The sequence below is a fragment of the Piliocolobus tephrosceles genome, chromosome 17, assembly GCF_002776525.5.
Source record: "Piliocolobus tephrosceles isolate RC106 chromosome 17, ASM277652v3, whole genome shotgun sequence".
NCBI lineage: Eukaryota > Metazoa > Chordata > Mammalia > Primates > Cercopithecidae > Piliocolobus > Piliocolobus tephrosceles.
Window position 1 is genome coordinate 11,688,594 of NC_045450.1, and position 11,312 is coordinate 11,699,905.

The 11,312-nt window shown below is 41.9% G+C and overlaps 1 protein-coding gene across 5 annotated transcripts in view; it reads right to left on the reverse strand.

Moving 5' to 3' along the window:
* The window catches only part of TXNDC11 (thioredoxin domain containing 11), a 70,045-nt gene that overhangs the window by 22,928 nt on the left and 35,805 nt on the right, over nucleotides 1–11,312 (reverse strand). The window contains exon 6 of one of the 5 annotated variants that reach the window (XM_026446655.2): nucleotides 2,485–2,565. The exons of the other annotated variants lie outside the window; for them this stretch is intronic. Coding sequence (XP_026302440.1) covers nucleotides 2,485–2,565 — 81 coding nt within the window. The remainder of the gene's footprint in view (nucleotides 1–2,484; nucleotides 2,566–11,312) is intronic. 5 annotated transcript variants of the gene reach the window in all.

The following is an 11,312-nucleotide window of genomic DNA, read 5'->3' on the forward strand; positions in this document are numbered from 1 at the left end:
GAGACGGGGTTTCACCGTGTTAGCCAGGATGGTCTCGATCTCCTGACCTCGTGATCCACCCGTCTCCGCCTCCCAAAGTGCTGGGATTACAGGTTTGAGCCACCGCGCCCGGCCAATTTTTGTATTTTTAGTAGAGACGGGGTTTCACCATGTTGGCCACGCTGGTCTCGAACTCCTGACCGCAAGTGATCTGCCCACCTCTGCCTCCCAAAGTGCCAGAATTACAAGTGTGAGCCACCACGCTTGGCCCAATTTCCTCTTCTGACGGTAATTTCTGTGAAATTAGAGACTTTGTTTCATGCTCGTACCCCAGCATCTACAGAAGTGCCAGGATGTATAGTTAAGAGATCAAAAAATATTAATTAAACGAACAAATCTAGCATATATAAAGTCTTATACACATCAACAAGAAAAGAAAAATTGTTAAAATGGGCAAATCACAGAAAAGGAAATGTGTATACATGGCTAATAATTACTGGAAACTCAACCTGACTATCCCGAAAGAAAGCAAATTAAAACAAAAGACTACTTTTGACCCTCAAATTGCCCAGAATTTAAGACATAGGAAACATCAGGTATTGATGAACAGTAGAGAAATGAGTATTTGATGTGATGCTGGTGGAAAATGGCAAAACGGCACAGCCACTCAGGAGAGCAGCTGCTGTACTGACTAGAAGAAGAATGGACACACCTGGGATTTCCACTGCTGAGCATCCACATGTGTGTTGGAGCCACACGCAAGGACATTCACCAACAAACACTCTGCAAATGTTAAAAATGATGAGGCAGGACTATACACCAGAAACAGAAGCTGAAAAAGTTACAGTAGACCTTTGATGTTAACCAAAAAGAAAAAAAAAGAACTCACACTTATAAAATAGTTTTATAAATATATACATATATATATATATATATTTCCCCTCCTACAGGCACATATGTTTAGAAATGTACAAAGAATCTAAAAGGATAATAAAAGTAGTCTGATGTTGGAGAACAAACATCAACAGGGACCTTATCCTTATGTATAAAGCTTTCATTTTGTTTCATGGAGTATAATATTTGTGTGATTATAAAGTATTTAGTGTTAAAGGAGGGTGAATAAGATACTGCAGAAAAAGGTACATTCTTTCCTATCCCCTTTTGCTTTATTAGCACATGCTAAATAAAACATCAGTTAAACTTTAGGCCAGGTGCAGTGGCTCATACCCTTAATCCTAGCACTTTGGGAGGCCGAGGTGGGTGGATTGCCTGAGCTCAGAAGTTTAAGACCAGTCTGGCCAACATGGTGAAACCCTGTCTCTACTAAAAATATAAAAATTAGCTGGGTGTGTTGTGGTGGGCACCTGTAATCCCAGCTACTTGGGAGGCTGAGGCATGAGAATCATGTGAACCCAGGAGGCAGAGGTTGCTGTGAGCTGAGATCCCAAGATCGTGCCACTGCACTCCAGCCTGGGCGACAGAGTGAGACTCTGTCTCCAAAATAAATAAATAAGTAAACTTTTTTAAAAAATCAGTTAAACATCAAATGTTACCAAATTATACACAGGTAGCTAAGATATAAAAATATTGAGGTGCTAAACCCCTAAAGTATCTAGTTTTATCCCACAACCCCCACCTTTCAGTGGTGTGGTTCTCTCTCCCTCAGGTAAGGAGTGGCTGACAAGGGTTAGGTGGGAGTGAGCATGTCCCTACTGCCAGAGTCAATAATTTTTCATACAAACCTGATGAGTTTAAAATGGCACAAAACAAAAGAAATACAGGTCAAATAAGCCAGAAATTAAACAGACTGATTACTTATGGGGTAGCTGGGGAAAAGGGGAATGGGAACGGGAAAGCAGGGCTGAGGAGGCCTGGCACTGAGTAGGCTTTTTTGTATCTGACTCCTAGGGCCACAGTGATGTATCACACACCCCACACTCCAAAATTAAACAATTAGTTAAAACCAAGCGAGATATGGCAAACCCAAAGTGGAATATCGCATGTACAAATAACCCTAACTATTGCAAATGGGTAACACCATGGTGAATGGGATAGGAAGAAAGAACTAACCTAAATAACCAGAAAACAGTATCTTGACCGGATGCTGTAAAATTAAAGGCGAAAAGAATTGTACATAAATGCTGTAAATCTGGTAGTAAATGTGTTTCTTAAGGAGGTATAAGTTAGCAATTCTGAAACTACGAACTTATTTACTTCTTTGTAGTAAATACATTACAGATAATTATAGCCAGGACTCTCACTGTCGCAGTAAGAAGTTATATATCAATAAGAGAAGGCTAAAATAAACTCTGTAATGTCAAATTGAAATCAGAGAGAATGAGTATAAACTTATGGTTTTTGATACATACACACACACACAGAGGGAGAGAGAGAGGATGGATAGAGAAATACAGATATATGCATATGTGTGGATATAATACACTTCCTAGTTCTATCTACTGAGAAGACCTAGAAGTAATGACACCGTGACACCAAAGAGTATACCTAGCCTGTAGACTTTGGTTTCTAAATGCCATTCTCCAGCAGAAGAAACCAGGGCCCTTGGAGAAGAGGTTGATTCCAGAGCTGGGGCGAAGAAGTACAAGATAAGCCTGAAATACCTTGTATCAGAAGTAAAGAAGTAGGCTGGGCATGGTGGCTCACACCTGTAATCCCAGCACTTTGGGAGGCGAAGGCAGGCGAATCACCTGAGGTCACAAGCTCGAGACCAGCCTGGCCAACATAGTGAAACCCCATCTCTACTAAAAATACAAAAATTAGCTGGGCATGGTGACATGTGCCTGTAATTCCAGCTATCTGCGAGGCTGAGGCAGCAGAATCGCTTGAACCCAGGAGGTGCAGGTTGCAGTGAGCCGAGATTTCGCCATTGCACTCCAGCCTGGGCAACAAGAGTGCAACTCTGTCTCAAAAAAAATAAATAAATGAAGTAAAGAAGTGCTCATAAAAGGATGGGGGTTTGTCCAAAGGACCCAGGAGCCAAGCTGAAGCCCTCCTAGTAGCCAAAGCTGGAACAATGTGAGCAACAAAAAAAACAATGACAGTACACAGAATAAGATAAATACCCATGACTCCATAATAATATTAATGAGAACAGTCAGCTCTTCTTTATGGGAGAATTCCACTAATAATGAAAAACGAATGAAGGAAAGAGAAAATAACCATTTGAACACCAGAGTAATTGTTGTAGGCAAGATCCACCAATGGCGGCTAAAATTCCTGAGCAAAAGTTTGAGGATATATTTACATAGTAACAAATGATCTTCCCCCAAGGTATTTATTTACCAATTACAAAGGAAGAGATAGTAACTTTTCAGTGGAGAAACATAGCAGACACTACTTTAACCAAATGATCACAGTTAATGTGACCAGTAGGAGACACACTGACATCCTATGAACCCCCTGATAAGAAGTGCTGAGAAGGACCTATTTCTATGGTATTGTTGTCAAAAGACATGACCTATTCCAATAACAAGAAAACAGACAAAACTGAGTGATTTTCTACAAAATGCCTGAGAAGTATTCTTCAGAAGTGTCAAGGTTATAAAGGACAAGGAAAGACAGAGGGTTTGTCATAGGCTGAAGGAAACAGAAAAAACCAACTCGTTGCGATATGGGATCCCAGACTGGACCCTGAAACAAAAACAGGCACTAATGGAAACACTCAGACAATTCAAATGAGGTCTGCAGTTTAGTGAATAGGACTGTACCAATGTTAATTTCTTTTTTTTTTCTCTTTCTTTCTTTTTTTTTTTTTTTTGAGACAGATTCTTGCTCTGTCACCCAGGCTGGAGTGCAGTGGTGCATCTCGGCTCACTGCAACCTTAAGTGATTCTCCTGCCTCAGCCTCCCGAATAGCTGGGATTAGAGCCATGCACCCCCACGTCTGGCTAATTTTTCTGTCTTTTTAGTAGAGACAAGGTTTCACCATGTTCAGGCCAGGATGGTCTCGAACTCCTGACTTCAAGCGGTCCACCTGGCCTCAGCCTCCTAAAGTGCTGGGATTACAGGTGTGAGCTACCACGCCCAACACTAATATTAATTTCTTATTTTGTACAAAATCACCTAACTATTGATTATGTAAGATGTTAACAATGGGGGAAACTGGCTAAAGGCAGGTAATTATGGAACTCCCTGTTCTATTTTTGCATCTTTTCTCTAAGTATAGAATTAGTTGAAGATTTTTAAGAATTTTGTTTAAAGCGCATGGCATATAAATCCAGATCCCAAAGCTGTCAGAAGAAACAGACCAAAGAGAGGATGTGAATTAGCAGGACCAAAACACCACTCTCTCAGAGGCAACTGATCTTGGCGGACAGTCACAGTTAAAAGAAGAGAAGGAAAAGCAGCCAGTAAGGAAATTCATTTGATAGCCTGCCAAAGTCACCATCGCAATTTATTAGAGCAGAGGAACAAGAAGTGACAGCCTGACCCCAAAGTTAAAAGGGGCCATTCAAAAACCTGTTTAACTGCATTAATAAGAATGGACAGTCTGCCCACACAGAACAAATTCTAACATGCTCAAACATATTACAATTTCAAAACTGCATTTTTCACACATAGAGAAATTTACAAAAATCACACTCCTATTTAAGTTCTAGCATATGGTGGAAAACTTGCTGGAGGAAGCAACTTAAATTTGCAGTCTCACGTGAACAAAGAATACTTGGATTAGCAGAGGAAGTTTATAGCGTAAGGATGACACAAAAAACAGCATGTCACATCTCCTTATCCAGAGTGTTCTCTGATAAGCAGAGCTCCAGGGCTTTCTACGATAGAAGTCTTAGTCATTTATAAAATGAATTCTTTTGTCCTAAAAGTCATGAAGTTTCAATATTTTAATTAAGAACTTGGAATTTGTTGGACAATTAAAAATAAACTAAGACTCAAATTCTCCCCTCCTCTACCCAAAAAGGTCTAACAACTGCAGTATCCCGTTCAATTAAAAAAAAAAATTCTCCATTAGCCTGGTAATTGGCCAGTTCAAGATCTCTGTTAACCACACAGTGACAACTGGTGTCAATGATCACTGCAAGATGTAATGAGATCCTGAAGAAACATCTGGGTGAAAGAATCAGTTACTAAGCAGTTTCCACAGCTGCTCAAGCAGGTGGCTAAGAAGGTCAAGGTGACCATAGCATGTCTCTTAGCACCACTAACTTCTCAGGGAGGGAGGCTGCTCCTTTGCTGCTTGCTACAGAGAGTACTGAGCCCTGGGCCCCGTGATCATCGGCTACAAGGCCGTGCACACAGGCACCATCTAGACCTATCACAGCACATCTCCCATGGGCATGGGCTGGGGAACCAGCACTATTATGTTGATGCTAATACTGTTTGCTGTGCTTTGAGTAGAAATGGTCTTGTGCTTTGACCCATCAAATCTTGCCTACTTTTGGCAGGCAGGCAGGTTTACTCTTGGTCATCTCTTGTGAGTGGGATTCTTCTCTGCCCCTAACAGAATGCTCCCCTCTTCCTTCCCACACCCTTCCCAGGTATAGCTTTGGCTGCCCTTCTTGTGCCTCCCCTGCACTGCTGTCAGCATTCACCTCATGGCAGCTACCAAGGGTGCCCTGAAAGACCTGAAACTCCACCTGGTTTCCACTCACATTCATCTGGCTCACTCCCCTCTAGTTTGGATAAAAGCTTTTTGGTTTTGGACAATGTTTTAATACACAACTACTGCTGACCCTTGAACAACATGGGTTTGAACGGCATGGGTCCACTTACATGCAGATTTTTTTTAAATCAAACACACATCCAAAATACAGTATTAGCAGAATTAAAAACCCACCTATATGGAGAGCCACTTTTCATACATGCAGGTTCCGAAGGGCCAACTGTGGGACTTGAGTATGCAAATTCTGGTATATTTGGGGATCTTAGAACTAATTCCCAATCTATAACAAGGGACAACTGCATTTTAGTTTAGTATCATAAGACTTAAATTTAATTTTAAATATTAAAATGTCAGTTTAGGGCTGGACATGGTAGCTCACGCCTGTAATCCCAGCACTTTGGTAGGCCAAGGTGGGTGGATCAACTGAGGTCAGGAGTTCGAGACCAGCCTGGCCAACCTGGTGAAATCCCATCTCTACTCAAAATTAGCCAGGCTTAGTGGCAGGCACCTGTAGTCCCAGCTATTCGGGAGGCTGAGGCAGGAGAATCACTTTAATGTGGGAGGTGGAAAAAAAAAAATTCATTATTTTTATACTGATTACATGTTGAAATAATTTGAATACACTGGGTTAAATATTAATTTCACCTGTTTCTTTTATTTGCCCCCCCCCACCTTTTATTTACTTATTTTTTTCTAAAGACGGTCTCACTTTGTCACCCAGCCTGGAGTAAAGTGGCCCAATCTTGGCTCACTGCAACCTCTGCCTCCCAGGTTCCAGCGATTCTCCTGCCTCAGCCTCCTGAGTAGCTGGGATTGCAGGTGTGTGCCACAATGCCCGGCTAATTTCTGTATTTTTAGTAGAGACAGAGTTTCACCATGTTGGCCAGGCTGGTCTCGAACTCCTGACCTCAAGTGATCTGCCTGCCTCGGCCTCCCAAAGTGCTGGGATTACAGACCTGAGCCACTGCACCCAGACTCACCTTTTCTTTTTCTAGTGAAGCTACTAGAAAATTTTAAATTAGGCTGGGAATGGTAGCTCACATCTATAATCTCAACAGTTTTGAGAGGTTGAGGCAGGAGGATCACTTGAGGCCAGAAGTCCAAGACCAGCCTGGGCAAGAGAGTGAGACCCTAGCTCTAAAAAATTTTTTAAAAATTAGCTGAGCGTGATTATGTAAGCCTATAGTCCTAGCTACTCAGGAGGCTGATGCAGGAGGACTGTTTGAGCCCAGGAGGTCGAGGCTGCAGTGAGTTATAATTGCACCACCGCACTCCAGCCTGGACAACAATGTGATACCCTGTCTCAAAAAACAAAATTAAAAAAAGAAAATTTTAAATTAGCTATGTGGTTCATATTGTATTTCCACTGGATTATGCCAGAGTGGTAATGATGAAAAAGCAAGATTCATGTATCTCAGGAAGAAAATTAGGCTGAGATGATAAATCCAGCAGGCAGCAAGTCTTAATAATTGGCACTTATCTGGTAAGATCACATGAGACAATGTTTATTGAATTTTTTTCATGAAAATCCCTCCAACAGCAAATAATAATTATCTTTAAGAACGTGTCCCCTCTTCCTCAAAAAGGAAAAAGTGGGGCTCTAGACCTATGACTCTAGCCTGAGCTTCTGAAGTTAATTCTCTTTCAGAGGCCTGCAGTAAATAGCACTTGGTGTACTACAAAGTACCCAAGGATACACTGAAAGAACAGACAGAAACTACACGTCTGAACAATGTGGAATTCCTTATATTAGGGAATGTTATCTGCTATCATGGAGACTTCTGTTTGAGCTCACCTCTAAGCATCATGGAACAAAATGTAGTATCAGGTCAAGAAAAATGCTCATCAAGGTAACTGCTAACAAACCAACATACACTTCAAAACAAAATACCACTGGTTTAAGTCACATGGCATTTAATCAGCATGGCTAAGAAGTCATTTACTCCATGGGGAAATTCTTCTCATTTCTTTAAACTGGAAAACAGTGATATCCCAAAAGGCAAACCTGTATCATGCTACCTTCCATCTGTTGGGAAACAACTCTCATTTTAGTCTGTTAATTTTAACTTCTACTTTCTCACTCTTCTTTCCAAAGTCAGAATAAGGAGAACAATAGGATTATTTTAAAAGGGATTAAAATAACCCTTCTAATTTTAATCTTTACAGAGTGATTCACTTTTCAAGTTCTTCATAACCATTTACTAGACAGTGATGTCATACATTTCCAATAAAGTGTCCATTAAAACGAAAAAACCTTCGAAGAAATGTAACATTACAGAAACGCTTGTTTTCAATGTATAAACTATCATTACTTGGATTTTCCCCCTAGAAATGAGACAGTGAAATGTGCATAGTTTCAAACTTCTTAATACAAAGCACAAAGCAATTATCTAGAAAAAAAAAAAAATCTGGCATTTGGACATCACAGACACACCGTGATGTTTGCCAAGATATTACTAAACTAATATGTAACTTATAAGCTGTGATTCTTTTTTTTTTCCTTTTTTTTTTTTTTTTGAGATGGAGTCTCGCACTGTCCCCCAGGCTGGAGTACAATGGCGTGATCTCGGCTCACTGCAACCTCTGCCTCCTAGGTTCAAGTAATTCTCCTGCTTCAGCCTCCTGAGTAGCTGAGATTACAGGTGTCCACCACCAAGCCCAGCTAATTTTTTGTATTTTTAGTAAAGACGAGGTTTCACTATATTGGTCAGGCTGGTCTCGAACTCCTGACCTTGTGGTTTGCCCGCTTCAGCCTCCTAAAGTACTGGGATTACAGGAGTGAGCCACTGCGTCCGACAGCTGTGATTCTTTTTGTGTGTGAGCTAGGCAGGAAGGAAAGAGAAATGCAGTTCCAAATACATGATTTTAGGAGAAAATAAACTATAGTACTAAATATGCAGTTACATATACGTAACCTGACAGTAAAATAAACACCCTCACACCAGCTGTTCTCATTTAGTAAGTCTAAAGCACCATATTAAAATGATCAATTCAGGCTGGGCACAGTGGCTGACACCACTACGGTGAAACCCCGACTCTACCGAAAGTACAAACATTAGACAGACGTGGTGACATATGCCTGTAATCCCAGCTACTCGGGAGGCTGAGGCAGGAGAATCGCTTGAACCTGGGAGGCAGAGATTGCAGTGAGCCATGATCACACCACTGTACTCTAGACTCAGTGACAGAGAGAGACTCCATCTCAAAAGAAAAAAATAAAATAAAATAAAAAATGAAATGATCAATTGAAAAACTTCCCTTGTATGCACTTCAATAAAAATTTTTTTTTTGGTAGCCCTCAGGGGAAGGAAGGACTCTGCAAACTAAATACATCCACTGAGAAACCTCCTCCACCCTATTTCAGGCTGTTCTTAAGGTCTAACACCGGAGTCAGGTAGATGAGGTCTCTGTCACATGTGTCACATGTTCTCTTTTTCCCCTCCAAACAATGCTTTAAAAATGTAAAAAACATTCTTAGCTCCCAGGCCTACAAAAATAGGCCAAGGGCCATTGCTTTTTCAAGATGACGTGTCCCTTACAGATAACTAGGGCAAAGCTCCCTTATTTTACAGATGGGGAACCTGAAATCTGAAGGCCAGCGAGAAAAGGCCGCTGGGCCATGATTACACCAGGATACTTGCTATTAAAATGACTACAGGGCCAGGCACAGTGGCTCATGCCTGTAATCCCAGCACTTTGGGAGGCCAGGGTGGGTGGACTGCTTGAGCCCAGGAATTCAAGAGCAGCCAAGGCAACATGGCAAAACCTCATCTCTACAAAAATTAGCTGAGTGTGATGGCGTGAGCCTGCAGGAAGATCACCTGAGCCTGGGAAGTTGGAAGCAGTAATGAGTCATGACTGTGCCACTGCACTCTAGCTTGGGCAACAGAGTGAGACCCTGTCGAATAAATAAATAAACATTAAATAAAATAAAACGACTTCAGGACTCATTGGCCCCTGCCTATCTATGCTTATTGTTAGGAAGATACCACTAAAGCCCAGGGAAAACTAGAAACCAAGACAGGCTGCTAAGCAGAAGACACAGCCTATTTGTCTATTAGTGCAACAGGAGCTCCAAGAAAGAAGCTGGGGTAATGAGAATCACAGGACGTCCGGTGTGCCAGATGTCATGCTAGGTAGTCAAGAGTTATCAATCCACAGAACTTCCCCTAGGCCTTGAAAAATTAGGAAGGCAGACGTTAGCCAGGGAAACACATTACATTTAAAGCAGTATCACAGGCAAAGCCGAGAAGGAAGCACCGTATCATACCACCTGCTGCACCTCAGTAGAGCAGAGGAGCTGCAGAGAAAACAGAGTAAGGGTGGAGTAAGTGAGCTCTGCACCAGGGTTCTCATCTCAGCTCCTGTATTTACCGGCATGTGACGGTACTGGCTTCCTGTTGCTGCTGTAACAACGGCAGACACAAATTATTTTAAAGTTCTGGATGTCAAAAGCCCAAAATGAGTCTCACTGGGCTAAAATCAACCCTGGCCTGTTAGTAAGTCATGTTCCTTTGGGAGGCTCTAGGAGAGAATCCATTTCCTTGACTTTTCCAGCTCCAGAGGTCACCCACATCCCTCGGTTTGTGGCCCTTTCCTCCTTCAAAGCCAGTGACAACTGGACTGTCAGTCTCACATTACACTGTTATTTTGCCTCCAATTTTCATTCTTAAGAATCCTTCTGATTACACTGAGCCCACCCCAGTAACACAGGATAACCTCAGTGCCAGCTGATGAGCAATCTAATTCTCTTTGCTACCTTAATTCCTCCTTGCCATGTATCTAACCTATTCACAGGTTCTAGTGAGTAAGAAGTGGAGCTTTTTAAGGAGCCCTTACGAGCCCTGCCTACTACACTAACCCTGAGCAAGTTAACAACCTTCTCGGAGCTTCAGTTTCTTCATCTGTGAAACTGGAATAATAAACAGTTCCTACTTCAAAGGGTGACAGTGAAGACTGTCTTTCAGGTAAAGTGCCTGGCTCATGGAAGTGCTCAGTCAAGTATCAGTTTATCTGGTTCAACTGTATATAAAAGGTGGCCAAGGACAGACCAGAACTGGGCCTGTCTGCATGGAGTTGTGTAACTGTAAGTTTGTGACTTTATTATGTGATCCCTAAGATTCTTTTCTAAGATTGTAATGCTTCTGGTTCTTTATCTAGGAGTCTTACCAACTTCCAAATATAAAAAAAACAAAACTTGGAGAAATAGGATCAACACCCACACCCATACTCTTTTAAAAGAGGACAAGTTTAAAAGGGTAGAAAATATCACTAAATAATTAGAAAGTTAAGGTGCAATTTTTCAAATACCTGGGATCAAGGAATCAAAATCTCTCTAAATGAACATGAAATTTGGCTCTGAGCTTCCTGAAGCCAAAGCACAAGTGAACACACCTGTTGCTTTCCCCGCCCCATCAATCTTCCACTCTGCATGTGGTTTCTTCCATCCTTACCTGCAGGCTGACCCTCCCACCCCCAAGCACCCATCTCCACTGAGTCATCTTCCCATCTCCCTGAGTAAGGAAGGCTGTCACAGACCCATCACCAAATTCTCATTGTGAGCAACCCTACTTCTTGGCCACACTGGCTGGTGGCTCCTGGTGATGGCAGGAAACCCCATCTCTACTGAAAAATACAAAAAACTAGGGCGAGGTGGCGGGTGCCTGTAGTCCCAGCTACTCGGAGGCTGAGGCAGGAG